The 13,661-nt window shown below is 45.9% G+C and overlaps 1 protein-coding gene across 3 annotated transcripts in view; it reads right to left on the minus strand.

The window, feature by feature from the left end:
• The window catches only part of ASTN1 (astrotactin 1), a 335,413-nt gene that overhangs the window by 19,130 nt on the left and 302,622 nt on the right, over positions 1–13,661 (minus strand). For all 3 annotated transcript variants that reach the window (XR_002478082.2, XM_021668017.2, XM_021668016.2), the window contains exons 19-21: positions 10,553–10,704; positions 9,286–9,421; positions 3,749–3,849 (exon numbers count right to left, since the gene is read on the minus strand). Coding sequence is in view for 2 of the 3 variants with exons in the window: in XM_021668017.2 (XP_021523692.1) it covers positions 3,749–3,849; positions 9,286–9,421; positions 10,553–10,704 (389 nt within the window). In the remaining variant the exon portion in view is untranslated. The remainder of the gene's footprint in view (positions 1–3,748; positions 3,850–9,285; positions 9,422–10,552; positions 10,705–13,661) is intronic.

The following is a 13,661-nucleotide window of genomic DNA, read 5'->3' on the forward strand; positions in this document are numbered from 1 at the left end:
AGAGTGTTATTTTATTGTCTCAACACTAAATTGGTTCTTCTGCTCCCAGCTCATCTGCTGAGATTTCAGAAACTCTCTTTATTAAGAAGCACAAGCAGGCAGAGCCCATCCTGATATACTCTGGAGGGCCTGGGCTGACCTGAAGGAGCCCTGCATGGAAAACTGTGTAGTGGCTGCTCCCAGCAAGCTTCCCTACATGGGCCACTCTTTCCTCTAGAAGTACCTTCTACCTATCCATCCTTGCAGGCAGCATCATGCTGCATCCCTTCCACCTGCTCATCACCTCCCGGATGTCCCACCACCCGCTGCCTACTCCCTGATGTCCCACTACTCACTGCAGGCTGTGCTACCTGCAGACACCAGCAAACTCTCCAACACAACCTTCTCACCACCTGCCTCTCTCCGGCTTACAGGAAGAAATCAGCAGACAATGAAATAAGGGTGCCCTGGGTCCTCTCCAGACAGTCTCTCTCAATGCCAGACTCTGCTTTCCTCATCAGGGAATTGCAGAGACCTTCGAAAGTCATTCAATCTGTACCCTATAAGCCAGCAGCACTTATCCTGAGGGTCTAGAAAGGATTTTTAATATGTAACTTGAAAAGCTCACATTTTAGTGAGCCTTTTCGTCTTCGCCAGTATTTAGAGACAAGGGGAAGGTCTTCAGTCTTTGACACAATAACCCTCTAACCATTTGTAACATGAACAAAATGGGAATTGGGGTAAAATACCAAGTATGAGCACTGATTCTGCCGATGCTTTGTGACCTTGATCACTTTGCTGACTGCTCTGAATCTCAACTGCTGCATCTATAACATAGGGGTATTGTGTCATTCATTCAGTAAATACTTTTACTGAATAATTATTATGTGCCAAGCATTGGGTGTTTTTTTTTTTCTATTTTAAATTAATTCACTTAATTTTCACTAGAACCTCATTAGCTAGGGTACTAACTGCCCCATCCCCATTTTAAAGATGAGTAAACTGAGGCATGCAGTGAAGTAACCTGTTGAAGATCAAGCAGTCAGATGGGAAGCAGCAATTTGGACCTGGGATGCTGATTCCAGGTTCTCTGCAATGAGTTAGTCAACCATGCTGCCTCCCAGGTGTTAGTGACCTAACAGTGGGCAAAACAGACTGGGCTTCTCCTCTCACGGAGCTCACTGTCTAGTGAGGGAGACAGGCATTGAACACATCATTATAATAATAAATGATGATGAATGTTCTGAAGGAATTAGACATGGTGCTATGAGGATGCTTCATTATGGCTCCTGGCCCCTTCTTCCCTGAAGAAAAGACACCTGATCTGAGATTTGCAGACTAAGAGGAGTTCATCAGTTGACAGGGTAAGAGAAGTCTAGGTAATGGGACCAATGTGTGTAAAGACCTCATAGTAGAATGGAAACGGTGTTGGAATAACTGAGGAAGGCAGGGAGGCTGGAATGCAGACGTTGGCTCAGGGCTAGGGAAGTGGGCTGGGGCCACTCCATTTAGATCCTAATGTACCCGTTTAATATTTTTATCACAAGAGGAATGGCGATACATTAAAGAGTTTTAAGAAGGGCCCGTGAGATGATCAGACATCTGTGTTGGAAGCAGCCCTATCTTTAACATGCTATTCAGATTAAAGGTGAAGATCTTTTCAGACATACAGTGCTACAATATTTGTGGTTTTAATTAATGTGAATCTAGGTCACTCTTTCCCCTGTGATTTTGCGTCATCACAACGTCACCCCTTGGACATTCTGGGATCGTGTCCCTCCTGTCAATCTAATACGTCTGGAGTCAGGAGCCATATAGAAGGTGATTTAAGGGATAGCAGCAAATCAGATTGGATACAATATTTCTCTTACTGAAACTTGCACAACCTAAAACTTGCAGCATCAATGTCTCTGTCGATAGGCAAATGCTATCCGTTCAATACTACCACATTAGTGGTTGATAAGATTACCTAAATTAGTGCTGGAGCCTTCTAGAAGTGGTGACCAGAATTAATAAAATTCTGGCTATAAACAGGGTGTAAAAACCTTAGAACAGGGGATGATGTCAAGACCAGCCCGGGATTATCATGAGAAAAAGGTAGCTTTGTGCAATGGATGTTGACTGAAGACAAGCTTTTCTTAATTAACAGGGACAGAGCCTGCAACACAGGAATAGCGGAGGCACAGTTATTTGTCAAAGAACTGGCCCATAATAACTTCAAAATATAGAATTAAATATGTTGATGTATCTTTGCTAGGGACGGGGGGGATTTAGCAATTAACTCCAAATCTGCAGCCTTATTGTATATGTTAATTCAAAATAACCTTTCAGATGTACAAAAACCTATAAACAGAGTAAGCGACCCCATCAGTATCTTGAGGCAGAGGTCACAGGTACTTCGCTATGTACCTAAGCACCTGGCATATGCTCGTGTTTACTAGGGGGCTTCATCAGTGTCTCTTACGGGCTCCTTGACTTATGACTATGTGGAGTAATAGGACATGACGAGGACTTCTGCTGAGGAGTATTTCTGGAAAGTCGATGCTCCTATACTGGGCCTTGAATTCTCCTTCCCTGCTGAACTCCAGCTTGTTCCATTTGACTCGCTTGGTCTCTCTTTCCTCATAGCAAGGGGTTGGGGGCACACCTGGGGCATTCCTTCAAAAACGCTGCTAACTTTACAAGAGCTTCTGAAAGAAGCACTACACATATAAAGGAACAACCAGTATCAGCCTTTCCAAAAATCTATCAAAAAGTAAAGAACATTAACATAATGAAGCATTTACATCAACTAATGGGCAAAACAGCCAGCCAGCATCAAATGGCAGTATTAAACTCACATATATTATTATTAATCTTAAATTTAAATCGACTACATCCCCCAATCAAAAGATACAGACAGGAAAAAGCCAAAGCCCATCGGTATGCTGCATCCAGACCCATCTCACATGCCACGATACACAAAGACTCAAAACAAAGGGACGGAGGAAGATTTACCAACCAAACGGAGAGCAAAAATAAATAAATAAATAAATAAATAAATAAAAAGCAGGTGTTGCAATTCTTGCCTCTGATAAAATAGACTTTAAAGCAACAAAGATCAAAAGACGCAAAGAAGGACATTACATAATGGTAAAAGGATCAATGCAACGAGAAGAGCTAACGATCCTAAATATACACGCACCCAATACAGGAGCACCCAGATACATAAGACAAGTTCTTAATCACTTATAAAGAGACTTAGACTCCCACACACTAATAGTGGGAGACTGTAACATCACATTGTCAATACTAGACTGATCAACGAGACAGAAAATTAACAAGGATATCCAGGACTTGAACTCAGACCTGGCACAAGTAAACTTAATAAATATTTATAGAACTTTCCATTTCAAATACATAAAACATACATTATTATCAGTATCATATCACACCTATTCTAAAAGTGACTATATAATTGGAAGTAAATCACTCCTCAGTAAGCGCATAGCATTTCATAGGTTTAAATGAAATATTGGTTGGCTGCTTGTTTGTTACTTTCTTCCCTTATTCCTTCCCGTCTCCATTGTTAAGCACAATTATTGGCATAAAAGAGGTTTTCAATTCCCATTTTTAGACTGCATTCTAGCCTGGGCAATAAAGCAATACTCCCATTCTCTCTCCCTCTTTCTCTTCCTTTTTCTCCTCTCCTTCATTCTTTTTTTTTTCTTTCTCTCTTTCTTCAAAAAAAAAAAAAAAACCCTGCTAACTTAACTTCGATGCCTCTTACCTTGAGCTTTGACATCATCCACCACGGGACACGGCGTCTTCACGATCACGTCACTTGGCCTGGAGCGCCGTCCTGTGCTGTCCACTCCCCACAGCGTGAACCTGGCATGGAGTCGGAGGTCGTGGTTAGCAGAAGCAGTGTGGCTGGACGCTAGCTCTCCATGGCCCTCGTGGCCCAGCTCTGCCTGGATGGGCGGCTTCTGTCATCCTGGGTCATGTTTACTGCCACCATCCCAGGCAGAAAGATGCAGCCTAGCGCCTCTCACTGCTTCCTGGTCAGTCTTGGGTTGTCATTTGCTGTCTTGGGTGTATTTTTTGTCAGAAAGCATCACGGCGTTAGGCACTGGTTCTCAGAGTGGGGCCCCCAGACCAGCAGGACCAGCACTACCTGGGAACCTGGGAGCAGCAGGCCCTAGCCCGGACCCACTGAATCAGAAACTCTAGGGATGGGGATCAGACCTCTGTGCTTTCCCAAGCCTTCCAGGTGACTCTGGTGCCAGTTAAACTTTGACAGCCACTCAGGGAAACAGTATATCTTTGGAAAAAGATGGTCAGAACTTGGGTCTGAAGCCGCGGCGTTATAATGAATGCCCGTGAAACAGAGATGATGTAAGACTGCTTGTAAACCACTGTGAGAATGACATAACGATGTACAGAAATACCTGAAAGATAACACGGTTCATAACACTGCATATATCATATGAGTTCTCTTCAGTTCTGTGCCGTGTGCAGCCAGCGTCTCTATGCAAAGGACTGGGGACAGTTCCCCTCTTTAAAGTGAGATGCCTGTGGCTAGACACTTCATTCCCCACAAACAGCTCACTCTGCTCCTCTGAGATGCTGCCCACTGTGGACCAGGAATCCAGAGTGGAAACATGACTCTAAGAGCCCTTCCAGGAAGAAAATGAAAACGTGGCAATTAAAGACTGAACGTAAAGCATCCCCCTTGGGTGATGAAGCTGGATGGAGAGGAGCGAGAAGAATTGTGGGTTCTGCTACTGAGAAGGGAATCTGAACATCACCATGGCAATCAGCCCTGGTGTCTGTGCCGAGGGCCTCTGCTAACGAACCCAGTCAGTCTAAAGAAAATCATTAATGTCGCCTTTCTTGTCACTTTACTTTCTGTTGTGTCGTCACAGCAGGCTGCATTTATTGGCAATTATCGATTTTCTTTCCCTTTGGCAGAGTTACAGGGAGGGAGAGAGGTGAGAAGGAGAGAGAGGCCCTGAGACAGAGCGATCCAGTTAAATGTCAGCTGGGTGTGGAACAGACGTGCCGGTGAAGTAGAAAAGATATAGATATTGCCTAATGGTTCTGCCAAGAAATATGCATTTCTCTCAACAGAGAAAAGACAACCGTGGTCCACCACTCCCTCCCCACAAAGACGTCGGCAGAATGGTCAGCGTGAGAGCTGTGTGCCCTGATATGTCATTTGCCTTCCCTCTACCTTCAGATTCTCGGGCTGAATCACAGGGGTCTCACATAGGTGGGCTCCATACCACCTGAACACTGATCTGCTGGGACTCAGAATGCGATGAGCTGCCTGGATTCAGGACACAGCAGCTTGGGCCATCCCTGCTGACCTCCTGCAGGACTCCTGCCCCTCCGTGCTGTCAGACCAGAGCCAAGTGTGCAGCCCTTTGCTCCTGTCTGCAGCAAAGTGGCTCAATCCACTTCACGGGCCTCTGCCTCATCCCCTGCTCCTGAGTTCTGATAAATGGTCTTACTTAGTACTCAACCCCAGCCTGACCCTGATTCCAAACCCACAGTCTCCTTGCCATTCCTCCCCTCTAAGGTCAGAGGGGCTCCCTTGCACCCAGCCCCTACAGCTTCCCGGTGGCAATGCCAGGCTGACTTGACCCTTAGCAGTGGCCCCACGTGCCATATGCTGATACTCATCAGCTGCTGGTACTGTTTCTAGAATTGTGAATGGGGCCACCAAACCTGGCAGCTGGTGTAAGTGACCAGCCCCGTGTAGAACCAGCTCTGTTCCTAGTTCATTCCCACAACCTAGTCTCAGGTCAGGCACCAACTTCCTCCTCTGCCCACCTGCTCCAGACCACCTTGACCACCCCTCTCAGGAAGGGGCGCACTGGCACCACTCGGCAGATTTCAGACTTGTACCTTGTAGTCTGGGACTCCCACATGGGGCAAAGTTCCCCCTCACGCCCGTGTTTCCTCCATAGAGTGGCAAGTGAGAAAGCCCCAGGATCAGCAATGTCCTATAAACTTCGGCAGGACTGCCCTCTAGGGTCCCGAGCGAGTCCCCTTCTCCCACAGAGGTCCTGACACCAGGGCCCTTGTGCGTAGGAAGTCCGTCCCCTGCCCAGAGGTGGGGTGGCTTGATCCTTGTCACAGACCGGTGCCCTGGGCCCAGTTCTGGCAGTCAGTTCTCATCAGTGTCAGGAGATAGGAAGTCTTGTTCTCTCCCAGGCCAATCATCTCGGGTCAGCGTGGTCATGGGGCCGGGGCATGGGCCTGACCTGGTCTCTGGTCCTCACAGTTGGCTCTCACTCTTCCTACAGGGCCTGCACGCCTAATTGTGTGTCTGGGTTCCCAGGTCTAGGCCCCTCCCCTGGTTTCCATTGCTGAGGCCCCACTTGCCTAGTGCTGCATCCCATGTCACTCTGGCCCTGCTCTGCCTGTTCCTGTCTGACTTCCAGAGCCCTGAGCATGGCCCTGGGACTCGGGTCAGGGCTGCAGTGTGGCTATGTGCAGCTGGGATCACTGGGCAGAAGAGATAAGCCCTGCTTGCAATCGAAGGGCTCCTGTGTATGTATATTTACTGCTTTGTCCAAAACTTCTGGGCTTCTTCCACCGCTGCCTGGCTGAAAACTGTTCAGCCCGTGGCTAGAGACTTGGTGATGACCCCGATGGAGGCCTGTGTACGTGTGTACCAACACAGAACAGCTTTGCCTCCAGAGCGGGGTCTTAAAAGGCCTGGAACTTGAAGTGAGTGGAGGACTGTAAGCCCCCTGCCAAGGACTGGCTGTCCTGTCTGCTGTTTTCCCACTTTCCTTCTCCAGGCTTGTTGGTTTCTGCCCATGCCTCCGATTTGGCTCTTTCTTCTGAATTATGTGTCTGCTGTCACATGTCTGGAAAGAGTCATTCTCCTGTGAGCATGCATTGTGATGATGGGGCAGGGGGTTGGAAGGCCCGTGAGTCACCTCCCTACCCTGGCCTCAGTTTCTTCATCTGTAAAATGAAGAATGCTGGACCAGATATACTCTAAGGTCTCTTTCAAGTAGGAGCTCTTCACTTGTACCATGGATCCTTCTCAGAATAATGTTTTTAACAGCATTAAATAAAATATACAGAGTAACAGAGGAAGCCATCTAAACAGAAATGCCGCTCCACCTCTGTGGATCCCAGGTGCAGAGCCAGCTCTCTGCTTTAACATGAGGTAATGAGGTCACGCTCCGAGAGTCTCACAGTAACCCAGAGCAGTGGGGAGTAAGATGCAAGGCTTGCAGACCCCACACAACTAGCTGTAGATTCTGGGGCAGTTACTCCGTTTTCTTGCACCTGTTTCCTCAGTTACAAAATGGGAACAATACCCCAATCTCACAGAGTAAGACAGGAGTCTGAGACTGTCAGTGTAAGGCCCCCACGTACGTAGTCAGCACTCGGCTAATGAAGGCGGCCTTCCTCCCAGTTTACAGAAAGAACACTTAGTTGGAGAAAGTTGAAGTGTCTTGCTTACAGCCATTCGGTGGTTAGGAACGAAACCAGACTTGCAGCCTATGTATTCTCAACTCTTAACCCAGGGCTCTGTCCCTATTCCGGGGGCTGAAGCGCAGCTCTCCTGGGTCTTTCCCGGAGAGGAAAGTCACCCCTGGCCGCCCACACGGCCCTCTTCTTGTGATCTGCAGCGCCACCTGGTGGAGGTTTGCTGTTTCTTCCTCAGCTCCATGCATTGGCTCCAATTTTTCAATAATCAGTATTCATCGTTAAGTCCGCGTTTTATAAGATGCAGGAGGGACACAACGAAAGATCGCCAAAGACAGCTGGAGCGAGAGATGGTATTGGCCCTGATCTCTTATGAGGAAGGTCCCAGGGTGGGTAATAGCTGCACTCCTAATACCACCTTTTATACATAAGAACTTTGGTGTTCCTAATGAACAGTGTGACTACTGAGCCTTTATTAAAAATGACAATTCAAGTTTCACTGAGTTTGAGATGCCTTACAGCAGGTTAGGTGGTCTCCACTCCCAAATCCTTGTTCCTTTCACCCTCTCCCCTCCAATAAAGGGCCACAACTGCCCACCATCAAAAGAGCTGATGAGAATCACGGCATTGGTGGAGTCACCCAAAAAGTGCACCAACATGGTCTTAGTATCCTCATCTGTGTATATAGGTCGAAATCCTCTAGAATGCCATCGGTGCTCATGTACTGTACTTTCATCAAGCATGGCCTCCAGCGACACCGCTTTCCCTACACTGAAGACATTCAGCCTGAGCACTGAAGTTCATCTTGCAATCAGTGCCACTCAGATTTCTAGTGCTTTTCATCTCTGAACTCTTTAACTGTGGAAATAGAAATAATTTACCGTGGAAACCTTGACTCTATTCTCATGACCTCCTCTGTAAACGGTTAAATGTTTTTCATCCTGATGGGTCAGAAAGTCCCACAACGACATCACTATGAATTCTGCCTTAGCACCCAAATTTTTCCATCATGACTTAGATTCTATCGCTCTCCTTTTCTGGCATCTTTTACATCTCTGCGTCACAAACATTCTACAATTGTTCCCAGAGCACAGGGAGAAATGGCGAAGAGTTCACAGAAAGAACAGGGTCATTCCAAGTGCCATGAGATCGTTTGCTGTATTTCTTTGAAGAAAAATGCTGCCCATTTCTAACCTTTATAAATGACTTCAGTGCCATCGGAGCTAGCTAGCTTTCTAAAGCAGAGTTATTGGTATTCTACGCCTTTCCTCAAAAGTGACTCCTTGGACTTACAGCATTCTATCTTTCCTCCTTTGCCTTTTACTCACCGTCTGCCTCTGCCCTACAGACTACTTACTGCTCACCTTCATGCTTCTCCACCTCTGCCTTTGCAGGTTCCTGAGCCTGGTGTACCTTTTCCAACATGACTGTTGAAATTCTACACAGTGCAGTTTAGATGACATCCACTCTAGTCAGAATTAATCGCTTCTTTCTTTTCCTCTTTTACAATTTTTTTTTTTTTTTTTGCTTTTTTAATCTACATTTATTTAATTCTGCCGTAAGTTAAAGTTGGGTTTTTCTATCTTTCCCCTCTGTATTGCAAACTCCTCGAGGGACAGGACCATATTATCTTTCTAGATCTCCCCACTCCAGTGTCTAAGTACTCGAGAAGGTTCTCTATAATGCCACCCGGGATAAGACTTCAGAGACTTACAATCTTTTGCTGAGTCTCTAAAGGAACTCAAGTAGCAAAAAGAAACCAGTGAGAAACTTCTGGACACAACTGGAACTCACTCTGGGCACTGACTACCTCGATTGTTATGCTGTAAGTTTTTCTCTCCCAACCAACTACATGTGTGTGTTACTCACATGTAGATGGTGTCAGGTTCCAGGCATCGTATGATCAGAGAGATGGTGGTGAGCTGCTTGTCCGGCACCTGAGATGGCATGGCACAAGGAGACTTTGCTCCGGAGATGATGTCGTCCACAAAGCTCAGCACCGTTTCTGCCCAGAGGGGAAAGAATAGAAAAGGCATGAGAAACAATGACGGCCAAGCAATGGGGAGATAGAATCAACTCGAGGAGAACTGAACATTACAATTACTTGGTCCTCGATCTCTAGGGTAAGAAAGAAGACCTAGAAGAAATGGTCTTTTCTATTTCATATTGAACCAGTTGCTCAGAGACATTTGTCTAGAGTTAGTTCAGACACAACTAGGGCAAGAGGTGCCCACCACATCTGACAGCTCTTTTATAAAATGGTCTTGGCATGGGCAGAGACAGCATTCTGGTCAATGGTCCCTGCCATACCTCAGCAATACCTGTGCATATCAGGCAAAGGACCTTGGGAGAAGCGGTAGACAGCTCTCTGTGCCTGAAGGCAGCTGCCTATGTCTCTAACCCTCAGCGGCAGGCTCACCAGAAGCCGTTTATTTTGAATCAGATTGTTGATGCCATCATCCTGCTGGTGACCACATCTCATGCTTGAGTTTTTGGGATTATGTATGTTGACCTCTGGCTGTGTACAGATAGTGAAACACTAAGCAAGGAACATTTTTCATGGGGTGTTTTCATTCCATTAAGCCTTCCCTCTTCTAGCTGGACCTGAGAAAAGCATTTGCTTCAGGAAAAGACATGGGCCAAACACATCTGTGTGCACATGCTTTTGCCTGGAGGGGGGTTATTAGCAAAGGAATTTTCTTTTTCTGTAATCATGGCAGTGGTTAGCAGAGAACTGGTTCCCAATTGCGAGCTAGGATGACTAGTGGGCTGTATCGTTGTTTCTTTTTTTGTTTGTTTTTTCTTATTTTTCTTTCTGTTTTTCTTCACATGTCCTTGAATTATGTATTGTTGTTTCTTTGTGAATGTGCCTAGAGGCAATGAAATGGACACCTCTTTTATAAACAAAACGAAAAGCAAAATCAAAACAAGGCTTCGTCAGATGCTCACCAGGCAAAAACTCTTAAACAGACAAGATGGCTGCTGCCTGGAAGAACAGCTGCTTCTTCTCCCTGCTCCTCCTGCATTGCCCTGGGATACTGGGGACCTGGAGCAAAGCCATGAGGCACGGCATTTTTCTTTGTTTTAGTTGTATCACCTTGGATCAAGACTAGCCCATGAAGTAGGGGACGCTCACCTGTCTCCACTTTGGAGTGGTCCATCCTGTCTGTGACTTTCTCTTGACGGAGGAGGTAATCTACAATCTGCACTCCGATTGGTGGCTCTGAATGCTCCCACTCCAAGACCACAAGAGTGCTGCTGGGCTCATGAACCGTGGAGAGTCTCAGCCTGTATGCAGACAGGAAGGCACATGAAGCAGCGATACAACTGTGACTCACTTCGGGCCCTGACTACTTCAATTGCTACACTGTAAGCTCTTCTTTCCCAACCAGCTACAAAAATGATCTCTTTGAGGGCCTCTTTCACTAGATAGTAATGTTTTTGAGGACTCTTGAGATCTGTTTTATGTATTAAGTGCCTGTTACATATTAGAAACTCACCCAATATGTGTAAATAAATAAATCAGTGGGTGCATGAAAGATGAATCAATGTCTGCATATTACATGGGTCAGAGAATAGGGTTTTTGGAGTAGTGCTATTTTATACGGCTGGAGAATATCATAATTTCTGTATTTTCTCTTGAAAAATCTCAAGAGTGTGTATACACATACACAGGTTTAAAAACAAAATAAGCCCATATAAAGACATACTGAAGGTGATGTCCAATAAGGCTACAGTTCAGGATCTGCCCTGCTGGTGGGGGAACCCTGATTTCCCTTTTGCTATCAGAACTAACGTCTTTTTCTTCAGGCCATCTGCTGGCTGGACCTTGGAACAGGTTCAGTTTGGAAGTAATATTCACGGGGGGCTTTACTGGGCAAGAGAAAGTTGGCCACGTGTCAAGTTCTCCTTGCGGTGATGTCCTCTGCCTGCCTGCTCAGATTCTCATTTCAGTTTCCATCTTTGCTCTTGGGTTTCTACAAATATCCTGGTTCCTCATTCCAGCCTTTCCTTGGTTTTCTCAATTCATAGGCTTCTCATTCTCTACAAGTTGTCCACATTTACCACTGTCTTGCCTTGCCAGCTCACACCTCTCTGTACCTCGTAGAAATTTAATAATGCTTGTAGGCATTCACGTGGTGTCAATTCACAGCTGCCTTCTGATTTCTTGTATGTGCCTCGGGTTTCCCCTCTTTCTTCCAATTCTCTGTTGTTTTCTCTAGACCACTGGATTCTGGGAATGTTCCCCATTCCTGCTCACTACAGCCTCCCTCCTTACAAATATTCCTGCCATTTTTCTCATCCTTGGTTCCCAGATCTCATGATTACTCATAATCCTGGCCCTCCTTCTCTCTGCTTGGCTCACAGGTGCCTGTCGGTGGTCTCAAGGATCACTGTGCAAGACACTAAGAGTGGATGACACCAAACCATCTGCAATCTTCAGTTTCAATTCAACAGATATTTGTGAAGCACCCATTCACTGCTGGGGATGCAGCGGCGCACAAGCCCATCCCAGCCCCTTCTTTTAAGGAGCTTAGTGAGCAATAGAAGCATATAATTATACATGTGATTATAATAATATGTGATAAGAGTTTCAAAAATAAATTATAGTACGCCGTGGGCACAAAAGTACGGAATTCAACTACTGGGGAAATAATACAAAACACATGCTCTTCTGTTAGTGAAGGAGTGCATAGTTTGCATATGACATTGAAGATAGAATAGGCCCAAAACAGTGCAGATATTGACACATTCATTAATTAGAGTCATATGCAGAGTGCTATTTTGAAAAAAGAAAGCGTTAGGAACCTTATGTAAGTTAGACTTCTGAGAACACAAATTCTGTGAAAATACGGACTAAACCGGCCTCTTCGGAGAAACAGAAGTATATACGATTTACACGGACTTGTGTAAAACTAGAGTATATTTTTGTTTCCAACTGAAACTAAGGTTTGCTACTGAAGGAAGTGATCAGAGTTGTCAAGAAAAGGAAAGTCCTTAATAGACATTTACTGTTTATGAAAATTTAGTCCAATTTAATCTTTGCAATAAGATTTAGTGAACACAGATTTTAAAACAAAATAAGCCCTGGGACACAACGGCTGGATCCTGTGTTCATCTGATAACCCCTTGGGAGCTTCAGTATTGTTTCAGAGGTAGCTCTCTTACCTGGTGAATTAGTCTAACAGCTGCAGTTCTCCTAGTGGCTCCCTTTATACTAAATGCAAGATCTTTTATTAATAATGAGCTTGATTCTCTTTTAACTCAAGAAGTCCAAATCATGACTATAAAGAACTTCCTGTTCTCTACGGCCAAAGGCTGTAGGTATCTAAAACCACCTACAGAGAGAAGGAAGACTGTGGACAAGAGAAGAAATTGGCTTATAAGGACCCTCTAGTACAGCATTCTCCTCATTCTCCGACTTCTTCTTGCTCTGTCCTGGTCCTTTAGTGCCCACCTGCACCTGCATGAAACAGGCCAGAGGGCAGCCTCTCAACTGCTGGTTTCCTACACGCTCTGTTGCTCCTGCTTACTCAGCCTTCCACTTATGCAGGCCCTGATCCTCACTTCAGGCTTTCTTTGCCTTACCAGCCCCTGGGGTCACACTCTTCCAGCTTTTCCTGCCAGCACTCCTTATTAGATTCAGTATTTCTGTGGCTTCGATCCCATGGCAGATGCCGTATTAGAAGCTACCAGGGATTCTTGTCTCAGGTCCTGGGCCTCAGCTTGGCCAGTTCTGTTTAGTCTTCCATTGAGGGGAGGGAAATGGGGCCTGGCCATTCTCAGACACCTTTGTAGCACTTCATCCTCTTCACCCCTCAAATGCAGACCCTCCTATTGCTCATCCCCAGCCCTCCGCTCTTCCCACTTGATACTTGTTCTGGAGCATTCTTTCTCATAGTTGTGGTTCCATCTCTCATTTCTCTGGGGTTGACTGAAATCTTATCTCCAGTATTTCCTTTTTTTTCAGAGCTCCATCTTTCTTGCTGCACACTGAACATCTTACTGAACTACCCACGCCAGCTCCAAGGCAAGCCCAAATGAAACTGGCCTCCTCCTCACACCTGCATGTCCTTTGGTGCTTCTTTGCTCCCTCATGGCCTATTCGTCTCCCAGCCACCAGGGTTAGAAGCCTTAAGTTCACTCTCCACTTCTTCCTCCTCACCACCACATCAATCAGTCACCACGCCCTGCTGGTCCTGCCCCAAATCATCGCTCACTTTTATCGTCTCCATATGATAATG

Source organism: Aotus nancymaae, unplaced genomic scaffold (genome assembly GCF_030222135.1).
Source record: "Aotus nancymaae isolate 86718 unplaced genomic scaffold, 86718_ANA_hifiasm-v0.15.2.pri h1tg000108l, whole genome shotgun sequence".
Classification (NCBI taxonomy): domain Eukaryota; kingdom Metazoa; phylum Chordata; class Mammalia; order Primates; family Aotidae; genus Aotus; species Aotus nancymaae.